Below are 20,929 nucleotides of genomic sequence, written 5' to 3' on the forward strand. Positions count from 1 at the left end.
TAAAATGTCTACATGATTGCTTTTATTATAAACAATATTTATCAAATATAAGAAATAAAAGAGAGAGAAGAAAATTAACTGAAATACCTCTTGAACGAGCTCTATTAATCTTCAAATATGGAGATTTAGGTGCTTTGTGGCAACCTTTCACACTACAATAAGCCTCACAAAACTCAAGAATTACAATAGGAGAGAGAGAGAAATTTCGAGCTCTAAGGAGTGCTGGACGAAATTTTTGGGGTCCTCAAGAAATGTGCCCAAGCTGTCTATTTATAGGCTTCATAAAGGGTCCAGAACGGCCCGTTCCAAAATCGGAACGACCCATTCTGGATCTGGCCATTACGTGTAAATTTTGTAACTGGAACGGCCCGTTCTGAAACTAGAACGTCCCGTTCTAGCGATGAGATTAACACAATGTTGGTTAGGTTGGAACGGCCGTTCCAAAGATAGGTTTTTAGGCCTTTTTCATAACTTGGAACGGCCCGTTCCAGTTTGGGAACGACCCGTTCCAGTTAAGGCTTTAACCCTCTTTTTATGGGCTTGGAATGGCCTGTTCCAATCTTGGAACGACCTGTTCCAATCTTGGAACGACCCGTTCCAATTTAGGGTTTTTGGCCCTTTTAGGAACTTGGAACGGCCCGTTCCAAATTGGAAACGGCCCGTTCCGGTTCTGGAACAGCTCGTTCTGATTCTGGAACAGCCCGTTCCAGTCTTCTAAAATCAGCTTGTTTGGGCTTTTGGGCCTTCTAAAGTCCTGTCTTGTTGTTTGCATGCTTCGGGAGCTCCTTCCTTCCATAACAGCGGTCCATTTCCTTGTTCGTATGCCTCCCGAACGAAATTGGGTGTCTACAAGGGTTTGACCCACTAGCTTCCCCTCCCACAACTAGCCTAGCAAGTAGTTGTCTTATTTCCTCATTATTTCTAGCATTTTCTTTTTCTCTTTTTCTAAACTCTTCCTCTCTTTTTATATTTTACTCTTCTTTTTTTCTTAGGTACTCTTTTAATTCCCTAAGTGCATCCTTAACACTAGATCTAGTACTACAAGAATTATGACCATGTACACTAGAATGATCACTCATCTTTGATCAAGAAAAAGTTTTCCCAAATATGTTTCAAAAAGGTTGGCAAAAAGGTTTTCACAAAGAGTGAGTGATGAAAATATTTTCACAAAAGGTTTTCAAGGTGCAAGATTGGTATGAAAATGCCTAAGTGTACAAAGTGAACTATCAAGGGAGGTGGACTACAAGGAATCACTTAAAAACCAAGCCTTTTCAAGTAAGAATCACTAAGCCTTTTCATACTTTTCTCACAAAAATTTTCACAATACTTATGTGTGTGTGCACAGCCCCCTAGTAGGCAACTTGTAGCCTTCTTAAAAGAAACAAGTAAGAATAAAGAGCCTAAGCAAATATACTACTAAAGCTATAAAACATGCAAAGAAAATCAACTTAAAGCATATACTAGTCGGATTCCCTATGGTAGGAGCTTGAAGTGACCTTGGTGGTATTCAAGCCACTACCACAAGCACTACTTTGAGTTACCCTAAACTAATAGGTTTAAAATGGCCAATTACAACCCAAAACAATTGAAAACAAAGGCCAAAAAACAATAGGCCAAAAATTGAACAAAAAGAAAACAATTGGAAAAGGAAAAAATTTCAAGTCTTCAAGTCTTGAATTCTCCACCCCTTTCACAATGAACACCCAAGGTTAGCCTTTCAATGGTGTATGCACTCTTTGATTTGGTGTGATCCTCCAAAGCACCTTGAACTCAATTCGGACAGCCCCTCCACTCAATCCACCAAGAGAGTGTGTGGTGTTTAGAAGCTTTCCACACCTAGGTTAAGAAGAAACCGAAACCCAAGTGTACAAGAGGCCAAGAAAGAAAAACTAAAAAGACACAATTAAAAAGGCTAAACTCAAGTGGAGATTGATGTGACAAACTTAAGAATAGAAAAGAAGACACAAAACTAAAATTAAGGCACATTAAAGAAAGGAAAGCACTCAAAATATTAAGTCCTAGAATGACACTAGATTAGAATTCAACAAGTAGGCTTAAAAGAAAGTAGTGCACTTAATGTGTTTGATTAAATGTCTCATTCGGCCATTAAGTTTTTTCTAATAGTCCAAGAATAACTCCAAGTGCCAAGGTATGAAAATTGGTCCAAAACTCTACAAGTCTAGCAAAGGTTTCCTTTTTCTTTTGTCTTTGATTCTTTGTTCCTTTCTAAGCTTGGATTTGCCTCGGTTTTAGGGTCAAGGGTCCAACCACAATCTCTTTTTTTTTTAAATGTTTACACTCTTACTTTGCTTGGGTTTTACACTTGTGTTTGTTGGTTTGGTTAGCAACTTTTGGAGTATCCTTTTTTGTAACTTATGTTGGCTCAATGAGATGAGATTTGAGTGTTTTCTTAAAGTTTTAGTGGGCACATGTACAGCAGCAAAAACATGCACATAAAGTCATTTTTTCACACTCAAATCATCAAACAACATGTAGGCATACAAGTGCACTAGGAAATATTCAAAGATGGACGAAAATTTCAAAGCAAAAATGTGCAAAGGATGTAATCACACATGATATTTTAGTGATATGGAACATGGTAGAACTAGTTAGCATGCATGATTGACTCTCTAAAGCACATCAAAGTTCACAACCATTTCATCAAACAAGTGGCATGCATGTCATATTTTTCTCATTTCAATGGCTAAGCATAAAAACTTGGAATTTCTTTCAAGGTAGTTCAAAGGAGACAAGATTGTGACAAAACCGGATGGATTATAAAATAAAAATCATCATTATATCATGCAGCCCAAAATTTTCCAGCAACTCAAATTTAAAAGAAAAATGGTAAGAACCTAAATAAGAAGCCTAAAAAATACCAAGATGATTCACAAAAAAGATATGGCATGAATAAACACATGAAAGGATATTTATGGATCATCAAAATATGGAAATATGATGACTCATTTAACCACAACTTAGAAGACAAGCAAGAAGACTCAAATTAGACATGACCGAATTTATAAGAGACAAAATGTTACCCTTGAAGAACCAAGGCTCTAGATACCACATGATGGCAGCCTTGCTTGCATTGATGAAGAGATGAAACTCAATGGAAAGGGACACCTTAGACTCCTTGGATCATAGCTCCTCAAAAGCATCTTTGATGGAGGGACTGGAAAAAATGGAAGTGTGGATGAAATGTGTGATGAAAGGTTTGAGAGGGGGTACTCTAGGTTTGGCTCACTCCAAGGTAGTTGAAGGCCACTTCTAGGGTTTTTCTCTCAAGGTAGAGATATGTAGGGTTTGGCTGAAAATAGCCAAAGGTGACTAAGGAAAATATCAAGGCACAAAGGCTCTCTCAATATATTAATTTCCAAAGTGATTACATGAAGCAATACCTAGGGTATTTATAAGTGTGGGGTGACATCACAAAACCCTAATGAAGGTGGCGGCTAGGTCATCATTGGATGATCATTCCTTCCCTAAATGGGAAGGAAATGCATGCCAAATGACATCCAAATGAACCCTAGTAGGTGCCACCCCTTTTACCCTAAAAATGGGATCTTTTTGGGTTAAGCTAGGCTACAACTAGGTACATGATTGTTGATAGCTCAGTCGTATCACTATCAAACAATTCTAGGTTCCTCAACAAATTTCTGTAATATAGAGGACTTAACCTAGGTCATCTCTCAAGGACACAAGCACGTTATATTTTGAATTTAATCATGTATGTAAATCAATTTAGAACTCAGGGGGGGAAAGATTTTCCAGCAAACAATTAGAGCAAAGTATTAAGAAAGCAAAGAAATCAAATCAACACAAAATTTCAGTAGTATAGAAATTCGGTTCAAGGTTTCAATTCCTACGGTATAATCATCATTATTCACAACAAATACGAATTATTAATCCATCTAATTCAATCCGAAATTAATCCAAACAGTAATCTAAATCTAGATTGTGAATTTTATTAAAACAGAAACTACAATCGCACATTCCAAATTTCAACAAAATTCAAGAAAGTAACCGATTGAATTAGGGATTTAGGTTATTTCTAATTAGAAAATACTTCTTCTCATTTTCATTTAGGGTTCAAAACAGAGATTCAATATCATGAAAAACAGAATTTACACTAAACAAAAAAAGAGAAGAAGAAAGAATTCGTTCGGTAAAAATTAGAAACTCAAATTTACCGTAGTTCTTGAAACCTTAACCCGATTAAGGAATTAGCCGTGCCTCCTTATCATGTTGCAGCAAATTCCAATTGAGAGAAGAAATTCCGTGAGAGAGAAAAGGATTCGTGTCAAGAGAGAGTGAGAGAGAAGAGGAGAAGTTTCTAAAGAGAGAAGAGAGACTTTTGAGAGAAACTTCTTGAGGAAGTTATCTCAAATCTGAAAACCTAAAAAATGAATTGTCCAAAAAAAAAAAACTCCTGAGTCATTACATGCTTTTAAAGACAAAATAATGGGCCTAAAACCAAAGGTCCAGTCCACTAATTACAATTCAAAAGCCTAATTAACTAAACAAAACAGTTTCATGACAAGCTGAACAATCAAGTGCAGCGCCGCGACCTTAAAGCACAATTTTGGGTCTGAAAATGTCCAAACTGGGCTTTTCGTCCAACATGTGAATTGTAGATCTCCGTCTTATCTTTACAGGGACACCAAGTTTGCCAAATTCTGAGTTGAATAGCTCTAGATATGGCTTGTACAAGAAACTGTGTCAAAACAGGAAATTCTTACGGAAAATTAGTAAAATTTATAACTAATTCCTAAATGATTCACTAATGCAAATCTGAACTAAAACATGAATAAAGGCTACTAAAAAGAATCAAACAAGGTAAAATCACATAAAGAAAGATATACTAAAATATGACTATCAAATACCCCCACACTTAATCTTTTGCACTCCGGGGCAAAACTAAAAATCAATCTAATTCAACTTTTCTAAAACTTTATCAAAGAATGAGCAAAACTTCTTAAAATTTTCTAATGAATTCACAAATTGTAGACCCCTAAAATTGTCCGGGTCGGAAATAAAGCTTGAAGACTCTCGAAGACTGAAGGAAGATCAGCCAGAAGGACTCCTGGAAGGCCCTAGGAGGGTTCTCTGTAGGTCTAGAGGTCTTAGAATAGCTCAAAATAAGAAAGTGGAGGGAATGAAGCCCAATACGGCCGTACTAAACTTAATACGGCCGTATTGAAGCTTCAATACGGCCGCAGTGAACTCAATACGGCGTATTGAAGTTTCTGAAACTTCAATACGGCCGTACTGAAATCAATACGGCCGTATTGAAGCTTCAATACAGCCGCAGTGAACTCAATACGGGCGCATTGAAATTTCTGAATTTCAATACGGCCGTATTGAATTCAATACGGCCGTATTGAAGTTCAAAAATTTCAATACGGCCATATTGATTCCATAGCCCGTATTGCGCCTGTTCCCTATAAATATGACGTCAATTGGACGTCATTTGACACTTTCACACACAGTTTTAACCCTCTCCTTGAGTATTCTGGGGTTTTTGAGCAGTGTTCTGCCCTAGAATTCACTCTGAGAGTTGATCCGACGAAGTTCTGGAATTCCGAGCATTTTAGCTTGGAGATTCGAACTAGTCGAAGGGAAATCCTCCGGATTTCCATAGTTAAAATTTTATAGGAGGGAGCGAGCGGGCTTGTAGAGCGAGGGAACGCCAAAAAGCTTCCCAGTTTTACGAAATATATAAAAAGCACGCTTCAAAGGTTTCTTCTTCAATCCTTCCTTTTACTGCTTTCTGTGTGCATATTTAACTGTCATCATGTAGATAGTTAATTTATAATCGCTTAGAATAAATAGGGGTAATTTAGTAATTTCGCACTATTATTTTTAAATAATCTGTCATAGGGAACCCGAAAGGGGCGCTGTGGGGTGCTAACACCTTCCCCACGCGTAACCGACTCTCTTACCCGACTCTGGTTGTAATGGCCGAAGTCGATTTTTGAATCGATTGCCTTAAACTTCTTTTTCCAATGTTTTGAGTAAAACATTGGTGGCGACTCCATGAACCCTTCCATTTTATGAAAACCGCTAATCCATGGAGGGTCCCGCTTGGGATTAACATGGATTGGTGAGCCTTTTAATAAAATTGCTCGTTTGACAAGGTCTCAGTTTGAGAATAAGTCATTCTGGCAATCCATATTTTTAAACAAATAAAAGAGTCCAACCATCCTTCGCGAATGCCGAAAGCCCGTTTCGGGGCCGGTGGCGACAGATGGCGACTCCACTGGGGAAGCCTCGAGAGTCAGTCCCATTTAGTGACAGATTATTTTTAACAAATAATAGTTAAAATTACTTTATTACCCCTCACTTGTATGATAATATGTTTTATCTATATGGCTTTTAATAACTGTTGTATGTTTAAATTCTCGCAATTGTTTGAAATACAAACTGTACACAAACCTTTGCACACAACAGTTCCCTCCATACCCGGGGGCATGAGTGGTAATCCATAGGGAGTGGATGTTAGTACGGCCGGTTGTCGAATGGGTCTATAGGTGCCTGTAGACCGTTGTCGGAAAGCATCACTCAAGGTGATAACCATGAACTCAAGTCCGACAGTGCGTTGGAACTTTCCATCGACTTACGACAAGAGGAATTGGGTCCCTATAATGGGGGCACCTTGGGGGCCTTTGACCAAGTGAGAACAGTTAGAACCTCCTTGAATATGCACTTTTCTGCAGGAGACCCCTACCTCGTGATTCGCTCGTGACTGTTCGTGGATGAGTGAATTGTTTGTGCATTGTTTATGTGAAATTGTTTGAGCATACATTGCATTTCTTTAAACATACAACATTCCTATTCTTTTAAAATAAAAATAAATAGGAATAAGGATCTTCCATTGCATGGTGTTAACATCTACCTTCATCACATTCATGTAGGTAGTTTCCCTTTTCACCCAAAAAAATACAAAAAACAAAATACCCAAAAAAAAAGGAAAAAAGGGTTATTTATCCAAACCAAGCAATATCATGCATCATCTTAGGGACATCCTAAAAACATGATAATGCTTAGTTCAATAAACACAATGCATGCATATTCAACATCATCATCTCATATCATGCATATAAATCATGGAGGGATCTAGATTTGCATTTCATACATCCCTCCCAATAAATCATTAATAAACATTAATAAAAAGAAAGAAATAATCGATGCGTATGTTCAGAATGGATCGCACGCCATTTGTTATTAAGTATAAGCCAACAACCGCGCCAAGCGAGCGCACATCAACTCCGTTGTTGGTAATCAAGACAAATAAAGGGGAAGGTCCGACACCGTTAAGAATCACTGCTCCAAGGCCTTTTCCCTACGAATCAAATAAGGCTGTGCCATGGATATACGACATCCATTCTTCTGCCGACAGCGATATCTCTAACATCGCTGGACTTGGGGGCATGACTAGGAGTGGCAGGATCTACACTCCCGAAGATCTTCATGATAAAGCCCCCAAGAATAAAGAAAAAAAAGAAGAAAAGAAAACCGAGGAAAAAGAATCCGAGGAGGAGATAGACGAGCTGTTAAAGTTTATCCGACAGAGCGAGTACTCCATCGTGGATCAACTTCATAGGACGCCAGCAAAGATTACGCTGTTGTCGTTGATCCTAAGCTCCGAACCGCATCGGCAAGCTCTGTTGAAAGTCTTGAACGAGGCGTATGTATCACACACCATATCCCAAGACAAATTTGAGGGAATTGTTAGTCACATCACGGCTAATGATCACCTCACCTTCACAGATGAAGAGATCCCCACCGGGGGACCGCACCATAACAAGCCCTTGCATATCTCTGTAAAGTGCAAGGAGTATCACATCGCGAAGGTCTTGGTGGATAATGGATCTTCCTTGAACGTGATGCCAAAAAGAACGTTCGATCAGATGGCAATCAAGGGAGTCCAAATGCGCCCAAGCAACATGATCGTTCGAGCTTTCGACGGCTCTAAAAGAGAAGTGGTGGGAGAAGTCAATCTTCCAATCCAAATTGGACCCACTATCTTCAACGTCGAATTTCAAGTGATGGATATTATTCCTGCATACAGCTGTCTCCTCGGCCGACCTTGGATTCATGATGCGAAAGCTGTACCCTCTACGCTCCACCAGAAAGTCAAGTTCATAGTGGGTGACAAACTGGTGTAATGGACCCATAAAATCAATACCCCAAACATCAAAAACCTCACAGAAAATGATAGGATGTTGGGGCATCTCATGCCTGCGTGTAATGGCCATCCCTGCTCTCTCACACTGCTCACAGGTGCTGAATATCTGATGTGCATCTCTGAAAATGGTGGGCCAATAAAACCCACTGTCCAACACCTTCCTAGCTGTCCTGTATGAACCATAATGTCCTCCAACAGGTGAAGCATGACAAAATTGAAGCACAGACTGGATCTCATGATCTGGAATACACCTGCGGATCACCTGATCACTGCAAAATCTCCACAAATAAGGGTCATCCCAAACATAATATTTAGCTTCATTTTTCAGTTTAGCTATCTGTGATCTAGATAAATCCGGGGGAAGAACACCTGCAACCAAATAATTTACAATGTCAGCAAACCAAGGAGCAGTATCATGTACGTGCATCAACTGCTCATCAGGAAAATCATCTCTAATAGGCAGGGGATCAACACGCCCCCCCTCAATCCTGCTCAAATGGTCTGCTACCAAATTCTCTGCACCACTCCTATCTCTGATCTCAATATCAAATTCCTGAAGAAGAAGCATCCACCTGATCAATCTGGGTTTAGCATCAGGCTTCTTCAACAGGAATCTCAAAGCTGCATGGTCAGAAAACACAATAATTTTGGAGCCAAGCAAATATGAACGAAATTTATCTAAAGCAAATACAATAGCTAAAAGCTCCTTCTCAGTGGTGGTGTAATTGACTTGAGCTGCATCTAATGTGCGAGAGGCATAAGCAATGACATGCGAAAGCCTCCCAACCCGCTGAGCTAAAACAGCCCCAAGTGCAAAGTTGGATGCATCGCACATGAGCTCAAATGGAAGCTCCCAATCAAGCGGCTGTACAATAGGTGTGGTGGTAAGCCGCTTCCTCAACTCCTTAAAGGCTAGTTGACAAGGCTGGTCAAAAATGAACTCCACCTCTTTTTGTAGAAGCTTGGACAGTGGCAGTGCAATCTTGCTAAAGTCTTGGATGAACCTCCTGTAAAAACCTGCATGTCCAAGAAAAGAACGTACTTCCCGCACAGAAGCGGGGTAAGGTAAAGAAGCAATGATATCTATCTTAGCCTTATCAACCTCAATGCCTCTACTAGAGACTAAGTGACCCAAAACTATACCATGTGTGACCATAAAATGACATTTTTCAAAATTTAACACAAGGTTAGTTTGGATACACCTATCTAATACCCTAGATAGACTCTCTAAGCATGCATCAAATGAAGAACCATAAACTGTAAAATCATCCATAAACACCTCCATGCAACTCTCCAATAGATCAGAAAATATACTTACCATACACCTCTGAAAGGTGGCCGGAGCGTTGCATAGACCAAATGGCATCCTAGTGTAAGCAAATGTGCCAAATGGACAGGTGAATGTGGTCTTGTGTTGGTCCTCTGGTGCAATATGAATCTGCATGTACCCTGAAAATCCATCCAAGAAGCAATAATGTGATTTACCTGCCAACCTTTCCAACACCTGATCGATGAATGGAAGAGGGAAGTGGTCTTTGCGAGTTGCCTGATTAAGTCTTCTATAGTCCACACAAACTCGCCAACTATTTTGAACTCTGGTTGGAACCAACTCAGCATCCTGGTTCCTCACCACAGTCATCCCAGTCTTCTTGGGAACGACCTGCACAGGACTAACCCACTTACTATCAGAAATAGGATATATTATACCTGCCGCCAATAACTTTGTGACCTCTTTCTTCACCACATCTAAAATAGTAGGATTAAGTCTTCTCTGTGGCTGCCTCACAGGTCGGAACTCATCCTCAAGTAGAATCCGGTGCATGCATATGGCAGGACTAATCCCAGGAAGGTCAGCAAGAGTCCAACCAATGGCTTTCCTATGATCTCTCAAAACCTGCAACAGTCTCTCCTCCTGATCAGATTCAAGAATGCTAGCTATAATGACAGGAAGCCCTTGATTATCCTCTAAATAAGCATACTTCAAATGTGCAGGTAAAGGCTTTAACTCTACTGATGGTGTCTGCACAGTGGATGGTACTGGCAATGAAGGTAAAGATGGAGATAATGTCTCAGATGCTGGTGGTGGAACATCTATTGATGTGGCTAAATCTGCTACACCTGAAATAGCAACACTAATTTCTGCACAAATAGCACACATAGATGAATCATCATCACAAGTACATAATGGGTCAGTAAAATCAGAAAAATCAGCAAGTAGATCATCATCAAAATCTGTGCAATCATCAACTAATAAATCAATAACATCCAAACTAAAAACAGAATGGTTTTCTATTGGATGTCTCATAGCCTCAAAAATATTAAATTGCACCAGATTATCTCCAAACTCCATAGAAAGAGTCCCTGCATGCACATCTATCTTTGTCCTTGCTGTCCTTAGGAATGGTCTCCCAAGGATCAATGTAGCATGACTGGATGACTCATCCTCCATCTCAAGAATGTAGAAATCTGCAGGGAAGAGAAGATCTTCTACTTTGACCAGCACATCCTCTACTACTCCAAGTGGCTGCACAATGCTCCTGTTTGCCAACTGAATGCTCACACCTGTAGGAATCAAGTCTCCAATCTGCAATGATCTAAAAACAGATGCAGGCATAACATTTATTGAAGCACCTAGATCCAGCATAGCATTAGTAAAAATTTCTTCCCCTATAGTACAAGGGATAGTAAAAGTTCCTGGATCTTTGCATTTTTGTGGCAAATCTGGAAGTAGATCATGTGGAATAATGGCAGACACATTTTTCTTCTGGAGTAATGCAGAACCATTTCGCCCCATGTTCACTCTCTCATCACCCTTCAACTTTCTCTTATTAGTACATAATTCCTTAAGGAACTTTGCATATTTTGGAATTTGTCGGATGGCATCGAGGAGAGGAATGTTGACTTCCACCTTGCTAAACATATCCAGCAATTCAGTATCAATTTCTAATCTCTTCTTTGCTGGTCTATTTGGAAAGGGGAGTGGAATCTCTGATCTCCTCTTTGCTGCATCATTATTTTCAGCTACACCTGCAAAGGAAGAATCACATTCCACTGGTGCTACAACTGATTGTTGCTGCACTGGTGGTAACTCTTTTCCACTTCTCAAAGTAATGGCACTCACATTCCCCTTTGGATTTAAAACTGTTTGGGATGGAAGTTTGCCAGAACCTTGAGATTGAAACTGATTTACCTGAGATGCTAACTGGCCAATTTGAGTCTTTAAATCTTGGACAGTGGCATCCATATTTCTTTGAAACTGCAAATTTTGTCCAGCCATCTGTTGCATCATCTCCTCGAATGAAGGTCCACTCTTTTGTGCAGGAGGAGGTGTAGGTGCTGGTGGTTGTTGTTGCTGATGCTTGAATGGAGGCTGATATTTTCCAAAAGGTTGGAATGAAGGTTGTTGTTGTTGTTGCCCCCATTTCAGATTTGGATGATCTTTCCAACCTGGGTTGTATGTTTGGGAGTATGGATTGTAATTTTGTTGCTGTTGTGGCCTATATTGTTGTTGCTGGTTGGTGTAAATTCCAGAAACATTTGCATCTGTTTCTTGTAGAGTGGGACATGAATGTGTATAGTGCTCCTCTGAAGAACAAATGCCACAAACTGTTGCTGGACATTCACTTGCTGCATTCGCCTGTTGTTTTTGTTCAATTGCTAAATGTCTCACCATGGTGGTCAGCTCATTAATTTTGTTTTCCAGCCTTTGATTATCTGCACCACAAACAGAACTAGAACCAGCACCAATTGCCATCTCATTTACTCCCTTGACAGCTCCTCTAAATCCAAATTGCTGAGTGTTGGCTGCCATGTTCGAAATGAGTTGTCTTGCAGCATTTGGTGTCTTATCCATCAGTGCTCCTCCACTTGCTGCATCTATCATGTTCCTATCCATCAAGGTTAGTCCTTCATAAAAATATTGAATCAATAATTGCTCACTAATTTGATGTTGAGGACATGTAGCACACAGCTTGTTGAATCTCTCCCAGTATTCATACAAAGTCTCTCCATTCAGTTGCCTTATACCACAAATCTCTTTCCTAATTGCTGCTGTTCTGGATGCAGGAAAGAATTTCTCTAGAAACAATCTCTTCATTTGATTCCATGTAGTGATTGTTGCTGGTAGAAAGTAGATCCAATCTTTTGCAACACCATCCAGAGAGAAAGGAAATGCCTTCATTTTGACATGATCTTCAGGAACTCCTTGAGGTCTCATGGTGGAACACACTACATGGAACTCCTTTAAATGCTTATGAGGATCTTCACCTGCAAGTCCATGAAACTTGGGCAACAAATGGATAAGTCCAGATTTAAGCTCATAATTTGTTTGATTATCAGGATATTGGACACACCATGGTTGATACACAACATTAGGTGTAGCCAATTCCTTCAAAGTGAGTTCACGATTATCAGCCATGATATCAAATTCAGAATCAGTTTCAGAAGAAGAGCAAGATTGAAAATTAAACGTATCACTATCTAAGCAGGATTGAGGATTAAAAGTAGAATTAATAACTACTTCAGAATCAACTATACTACTATTATTATTCTGACTAGACCTACACCTTAACCTATGATGAAGTGTTCTTTCTATCTCAGGATCAAAATCATGTAATGTACCAGGGTTGGACCTAGTCATGCAAATAAGAACACATACAAGGTTATGAAGTCAAAAGTCAACAGAAAAGTCAATATTTACTATATAAGCAACTATAACATGCAAAACTATACCAAATGAATTTTTAAAAAAAATATTTCACCACCAGAACATCATTTCCTACATGATTTCCTAATTTTGAGAATTTTTTTTTTTTTTTAAAAATCACAAAAACAGTAAAAAAAAAAATTGGAAAAGTGGTCTAAATGAAGGAATTTGGCAAAAATTCAAACAGAGGAGATCACGCCCGTGATTTATAAATCACGGTCGTGATTCTCTCTAGGGTTTTCCAAAAATTTTCCAGAGAAGATCACGCCCGTGATTTAGAATCACGGTCGTGATTCTCTCTGAAACTCTGAATTTTGGCAAGAAGGACCCCTAACACCCGTAGTTATTCCATAACATGGGTGCCTTGATGTGTGAATTTTACCTTTGGAGACCAAGTTTCAGCTCAATCAGAGAATCTTTGAAAATTTTCGGAATGGTTTCATGGAGAGCCAAAATCAATTTCTTCAGGAAATGATTTCTACTAGTCCTCTGTTTTCCTGTGTTTTCTTTCCCTGTTTTTTTCAAGCTAAAATACAGCACAAAGAAACCACAAAGAAACCGCAAAGACACCACACAATATTGCTACAAAAAGACTACAAATTACCTAAACAATACAATTCAAGACAAACACAATAATATTGAAAACTAAACTGCAAAAACTACAATGAATTAGAGACAGAATTAGTGATAGAATCAGAAATAGAATTGAATTACAAAATACTGTACTATAAATTCGAAAACATTTCTACAAACAGTTAGTATACATGATAAAAAATCAAAACAAAATGACTTATGTCCCCGGCAACGGCGCCATTTTGATAGCTCAGTCGTATCACTATCAAACAATTCTAGGTTCCTCAACAAATTTCTGTAATATAGAGGACTTAACCTAGGTCATCTCTCAAGGACACAAGCACGTTATATTTTGAATTTAATCATGTATGTAAATCAATTTAGAACTCAGGGGGGAAAGATTTTCCAGCAAACAATTAGAGCAAAGTATTAAGAAAGCAAAGAAATCAAATCAACACAAAATTTCAGTAGTATAGAAATTCGGTTCAAGGTTTCAATTCCTACGGTATAATCATCATTATTCACAACAAATACGAATTATTAATCCATCTAATTCAATCCGAAATTAATCCAAACAGTAATCTAAATCTAGATTGTGAATTTTATTAAAACAGAAACTACAATCGCACATTCCAAATTTCAACAAAATTCAAGAAAGTAACCGATTGAATTAGGGATTTAGGTTATTTCTAATTAGAAAATACTTCTTCTCATTTTCATTTAGGGTTCAAAACAGAGATTCAATATCATGAAAAACAGAATTTACACTAAACAAAAAAAGAGAAGAAGAAAGAATTCGTTCGGTAAAAATTAGAAACTCAAATTTACCGTAGTTCTTGAAACCTTAACCCGATTAAGGAATTAGCCGTGCCTCATTATCATGTTGCAGCAAATTCCAATTGAGAGAAGAAATTCCGTGAGAGAGAAAAGGATTCGTGTCAAGAGAGAGTGAGAGAGAAGAGGAGAAGTTTCTAAAGAGAGAAGAGAGACTTTTGAGAGAAACTTCTTGAGGAAGTTATCTCAAATCTGAAAACCTAAAAAATGAATTGTCCAAAAAAAAAAAACTCCTGAGTCATTACATGCTTTTAAAGACAAAATAATGGGCCTAAAACCAAAGGTCCAGTCCACTAATTACAATTCAAAAGCCTAATTAACTAAACAAAACAGTTTCATGACAAGCTGAACAATCAAGTGCAGCGCCGCGACCTTAAAGCACAATTTTGGGTCTGAAAATGTTCAAACTGGGCTTTTCGTCCAACATGTGAATTGTAGATCTCCGTCTTATCTTTACAGGGACACCAAGTTTGCCAAATTCCGAGTTGAATAGCTCTAGATATGGCTTGTACAAGAAACTGTGTCAAAACAGGAAATTCTTACGGAAAATTAGTAAAATTTATAACTAATTCCTAAATGATTCACTAATGCAAATCTGAACTAAAACATGAATAAAGGCTACTAAAAAGAATCAAACAAGGTAAAATCACATAAAGAAAGATATACTAAAATATGACTATCAATTGTCGCAACCCGAAAATTTCCGATCTCGCGACGTATGGTTTAGACATCCTTTTTAAAGTCTCATTAATTAAGGAATGCCCGGACACTAGACTAATCCTTAATTAATGGTTTTTGAAAATAGGTTCATGGAGTCGCCACCAATATTTTACTCCAAATATTGGAAAAAGAAAAGGTTTTTTTTAAAGATCCAACTATGGCCTTGATAACCAGAATTGGGTTCGGGGGTCGGTTACGTGTAGGGAAGGTATTAAGCACCCCTACAACGCCCTCAATTGGTACCCTATGATGATGTTAACATTATAAGAATTAATAAATTAAATATTAAATCCCCTTTATTAATTTTTATTTACATGCTTAAAATATAAATCATGCTTAAAATATAAATTAAGCGATTAACCCTAAAATATCTACATTATGACGTTTATTATAACAAAAAAAGAGATAAAGATAAAAAATAAAAGGAAGAGAATAAGATTAGCTGAAATACCTCTTGAACAAGCTTTATTGAATCTTCAAATATGGAAAAGGTGCTTTTTGGCGACCTTTCACACTAAAGTATGCCTCACAAATCTCAAGAAATACAATAGGAGGGAGAGAGAATATAGAGATGCGACACAAATCTCAAAAAAAATAATAGAAAGGAGAGAGATAGAGAATTTTCGTGCTCAAAGGAGTCTTATTCGAAATTTCTCTGGCCGCCTGGAAAACTGTGCCCAAGGCTCCTATTTATAGGAATCAGAAGGGGACCAGAACGGCCCGTTCCAGATTCGGAACGGCCCGTTCTGGGCTAATCCGTTATGGGTAAAATAAGACATTGGAACGGCCCGTTCCAGATTTAGAACGGCCCATTCTGGGCAAGTTTATTATAGGTAAAATAAGAACCTGGAACGGCCCGTTCCAAAAGCGGAACGGCCCGTTCTGGGTTCAAATCTTGCATATATCAACTTGTTTTGGAACGGCCCTTCCGTTTTTTGGAACAGCCCGTTCTGGTCTTGGAACAGCCCGTTCTGGGCTGTCATCTCTTGTTGTTTCCAAGCTTCAGGAGCTTCTTTCCTTCACAACGGAGGTCCATTTCCTTGTTTGTGTGCCCCCGGATGAAATTGGGTGTCTACAGCTGCCCCTCTTTACTTGTCCTTTGGAGTAGCTATGTGTTGCTTTTTCAAAGGCAAGTAAAGACGTTGACATTTCGTCCGGGTCTTCTCCTCGTCTCTTTGGTGTTGGCGCTTCTACGTTTCTTCTCTTGGATAGATATATTTGCTCGTGTCCTCACCCTTTAGAGTAGTTGAGTGTTGGTTGCATACTCTATTGGGTAAAGGTCGACGAACTGTACACCTGATCTTTGATCTTCAAGTAGATGCTCCATTGTTTATCTTGTGATAGTGCGTTCCTTTACTTGTAGCTTGTTAAAGAGGGAGTATTTTCGTAGCTCAGCTTCCCTCAGGGCTTTGTCGTATACCGGATTGGGAGATGACTACAGTCTCTCCAGACCTTTCCCTCACGGCTTTGTCGTATACCGGATTGGGATTTGAGTACATTCTCTCCAGACCTTTCCCTCACGGCTTTGTCGTATACTGGATTGGGATGCGAGTACAGTCTCTCCAGACCTTTCCCTCACGGCTTTGTCGTATACTGGATTGGGATGTGAGTATAGTCTCTCCAGACCTTTCCCTCACGGCTTTGTCGTATACCGGATTGGGATGCGAGTACATTCTCTCCAGACCTTTCCCTCACGGCTTTGTCGTATACCGGATTGGGATGCGAGTACAGTCTCTCCAGACCTTTCCCTCACGACTTTGTCGTATACTGGATTGGGATGCGAGTACAGTCTCTCCAGACCTTTCCTTCACGGCTTTGTCGTATACCGGATTGGGATGCGAGTACAGTCTCTCCAGACCTTTCCCTCACGGCTTTGTCGTATACCGGATTGGGATGCGAGTACAGTCTCTCCAGACCTTTGTTGTATTTTCAGGAAACTGTCGGTGCCCTCATTGGTTTGTGCTTGGCTTTTCTTGTTGGGATGCAGAAATGTTGAATGCTTATTTATGCAAGATTTATTTATTTATTTTTGAATAATCCCCCATGGATAAAGAAAGCTTTCTAAGTGTGTGAAATGTTTTTGGATGCATGCAATGCATGTTGATTTTAGTTTTTAGAAGGTGGCTTCCCCTTTCTCCTTCTCACGAATAAATTACTTTGCTTGATGCACAACATTTAGTTGTATTGGCCGTTTGATGTGTTGAACCGTCTTGGGGCTCTCTCTTTTCTTCTTTTTGTTTAGACACCCTAACTTTTGCCTAGGATGTATCCTAGCGGGTTATTTTTGCTCTCCTTTTTTTTCACCCTATTTTTTGCCTAGGATGCCCTTTGCGGGTTTTCATCCCAGTGGGTCATTTTAATTTTTTTGGACATGTTCAAATTTTGACAACCATCAACAATATATGTCATTAGGATGGGACAAGACAGAAAGGAAAAACGGATGATTTAGAATGGATATGTGGTTGAGGTAAGTCAGTGTTTAAGTTTTTAAACAAACATTTCTTTGGATAATTATTATAATCACTCTTCTAATTGTCTTGGACTACATATCTGAGTCTGGGGCAGAGTCTTCAAAAAGTTTTTGCCTTTTACAGGAGTATTCAAGCCGCCTTTTGGTTTTCAACTTGAAAAATCGTCACTTGCTATTTTTAATCTTTTTAGATCCCTAATTTTTGCCTAGGACATATCCTAGCGGGAACTTTTGATCTTTTTTTTTTTTGCCTAGGACGCCCTTTGCGGTTTTTCATCCCAGTGGTATTTTGCAAGTGACTTTTTCACTTTGACAAAACCTCCTACCGTCTGCATTTGGGAGGACTAGTGCCTTTGGTGATTAACACTGCCCCCGTCCGTACACCAAGGAGAAAGATGTTGCCCTGGCCTACAGGTGTTGAGAGTTCCTTCATGGACCGAGATTTGTGCTTCCTCTGTCAACCAAATTGAGTCGATGTTTTTGTAAGACTCTTCTTGTGCAATAAGAATCTCATGATTTTGCATTTTATCATTTTCTTATCCTTTTATGCTTCGAGGAAGTGATCTCCATAGACTCAGATGATGTGTCGTAGATGTTCAAAGCTTTGATTAATTTTATTATCCTTAGTCATGTCTTTTTTTTCTTTTCTTTTTTTTGGTATTTGGGCACTATGATTGTTTTAGATTTTAGTGATAAAAGGGAAAAGGGAATGAAACAAAGATTTGTAGGAATGACATATCTTATTGACAAATGTAAAAACTTATACAAGCCCTTATTTTGAACTCGTGACCAAGGTTGTCAAACTCGAGAGTCTACACAAACTCGTGGAGCTCTCGTAGACTCGACTCGTAGACTCGACTCGTAGACTCGTAAGAATCTACCTAATATTAAAAGATATTAAAAAACATGAACACACACAATATGATATCACTATTTCAACATTCTAAGTCTGAAATAAGTCAAATAACAACAATAAAATGTCATAATACAAATCTTAAACCATACATCAACAAAAAGTCAAAAACACATAGGTCCACAAATCAAAAACATAAAACAAGATCTAAATCACCGGTTTCAGGGGCATTTTTCCTTGCTCTGGAAGAAGAAACTGCATTGCTTGAAGACTTTGAGCCACCACCGGTTTCAGACATCTTGCTAATTTTAGGAGTAACAGACTAAGTATATAAATTGTGAATAACACTAACAGACCAAAAAATCAAAAAATGCTAGAGTGAGAAATAGCACTCACGTAGACAGACCGCGTTCGTATGCAGTAGAGATGCAGCGGAGGGAGAGAAAACAGAAACAGACCCGCGTCCTTCCCAGCAAGAGGACGCACGTTCGTATGCAGCAGCGGTGTTCATACGCGGCGGAGATGCTCGTTCCTAGCGGCGGAGATGGGCGTTCGTAGCGGCGGAGATGGGCGTTCACAGCGGTGGAGATGGGCGTTCGTAGCAGCAGAGATGCACGTTCGTACCAGCGGAGATGAGTGTTCGAACGCTCGGAGGGAGAGAAACCAGGTCAACAACGTGAGAATGATGAAGGCATCTTCGCGCGAAGGGAAAAAATGCCTAACCCTAGGTAAAACGACGTCGTTTTGGGCCATTTAGGGGTGAAAAAAAATGGAACCAGACTCGTGGACTCGGCCTCAGACTCGCGATTCTGACCGAGTCTACCCGAGTCAGCCCGAGTCTACCAAAAAACGAGTCTCTGGGCGAGTTAACCCGTTTGGCTACCCTAGACTCGTAGACTCGTATGAGTTTACGAGTTGACTCGCGAGTTTGACAACCATGCTCGTGACCATGGGCGAAGGTCATGATTTTTGAGCATGAATTTAAATTTATTTATTTATTTATTTATTTATTATTTTTTTTGAAAAAAAAAAAAGAGTCCCCTGCTCTAGTAATTTCTCAATCTTATACTCCAAGGTCATTCCTCGTCATGCTTGTGCAGTGGGTGCTTGTCGATGTTAGGTGTGTTGGTGTCAAATTTCAACCACCCAGCGTCTATAAGTCCTTGCACGCGGAATTGTAGGGCCTTGCATCGCTCCACGGAGTGCCCCGGAGAGTTAGAGTGATAGTCACACCTTTCCTCAGGTTTGTACCACGGCGGGTAAGGGGGGTCCATCTTCTTCGTTGGAGGAAGTTGGACTATCATTGAAGCCTCTAGGAGTTGGGGTAGTAGCTCTGTGTATGTGATGGGGATTTTGTCTACTACTTTGTCGTCTCTAGGCTTTGCATGTGGTGTGACTTGACTTTTTGGAGTAAAGATGACGACGTGGACCCCTTCTTCCCTCTTCTTTTCATAGATCTTCCTAGGGTCATAACTCGTCGGAGCTTTCCCTATCTTCCCGCTTTTTAAGCCTTGCTCAACCTTTTCACCTATAGTGACTATGTCGGCAAAAAGGGTCGACGTGTTCCCTATCATCTTGTCATAATAGGGTCCACTTAAAGAGTTGATGAACATTGTCACCATCTCCTTGTCAGATAATGAAGGCTCTATTTGCGCAGCCAATTCTCTCCATCTCTGTGCATAGGTTTTGAAGGACTCATCGCCCTTCTTGCTCAAGCTTTGTAAATCATACCTATCAGGAATTAGGTCGATGTTATACTTGTATCGACGAAGAAAAGCATCGGCTAACTGTTTCCATGTTTGGGTCCTCCCTCCATCCAGCTGCATGTACCAGTTGAGAGCGACATCTGAAAGGCTTTCCTGAAAACAATGTATCAGGAGCTTTTCATTATCCACGTAGGCTGCCATCTTCCTACAGTACATTGTTAGATGTCCTTTTGGACAACTGGCTCCAGTGTACTTTTGGAAGTCAGGGATTTTGAACTTGGCGGGGAATTGGATGTCTTGCACCAAGCACATGTCTGCAGCCTCTTGAACATCAAAACTGTGGCCTTCCACAACTCTCAGTCTTTCTTCCAAGTCGTTCAGATGATCTTTGGAAGCGTTACCAACATTGCTAGTACTATTGTCGTGCTGCAATTTGTTCATGGCCTCAAGCATTCTAGCCATTTGTTTCTTGAGCTGTCCGAGCTCCTCATTGAGGGCACGATTTCTCTCCTCTAGGTCTTCCATAGCTTTTATCTTTTGAGCTCGTGTGAGTACGGAATGTTGAAAAGCCACCTTTAAGGGATAAGATAATTTCCTATTAAGCTTATTTAAATGACAATGCATGAAGGAGGTTTCTCAACAAAGACTTGGTAGACTGAAGGAGGTTCATCAGTCTTTGTGAGAAATCTCCTTGTGATCATAGGAATGTATGTAGTATGCATGTCCCTCCTCTTTACTCTTTCTTTTATATTTTTTTATTATTATTTTTTTATTTTGGAAAATGCATGATGCCCCCCCTTTTTTTTTTTAAAAAAAAGGATGTATGATTCTCACAGATTTTATTTTCACACTAGGTTTTCTCTCGCATGATAATGCA

General features: G+C 39.4%; 1 protein-coding gene and 1 non-coding gene across 2 annotated transcripts; one reads left to right on the plus strand and one right to left on the minus strand.

Moving 5' to 3' along the window:
* Positions 1–12,132: 12,132 nt before the first annotated feature.
* On the plus strand, positions 12,133–12,237 carry LOC145951014 (small nucleolar RNA R71). The gene has a single exon (XR_014428840.1). It is a non-coding gene; the product is annotated as a small nucleolar RNA R71 (small nucleolar RNA).
* Positions 12,238–19,422: 7,185 nt separating this feature from the next.
* LOC145950490 (uncharacterized) lies at positions 19,423–20,577 on the minus strand. The gene has a single exon (XM_083061582.1). It carries the CDS (start codon positions 20,575–20,577, stop codon positions 19,423–19,425), a length of 1,155 nt encoding a protein of 384 aa, XP_082917708.1.
* Between the last annotated feature and the right edge of the window lie 352 nt (positions 20,578–20,929).

This window comes from Cajanus cajan, chromosome 8, assembly GCF_000230855.2.
Source record: "Cajanus cajan strain Asha chromosome 8, NIPB_CcT2T_4, whole genome shotgun sequence".
NCBI lineage: Eukaryota > Viridiplantae > Streptophyta > Magnoliopsida > Fabales > Fabaceae > Cajanus > Cajanus cajan.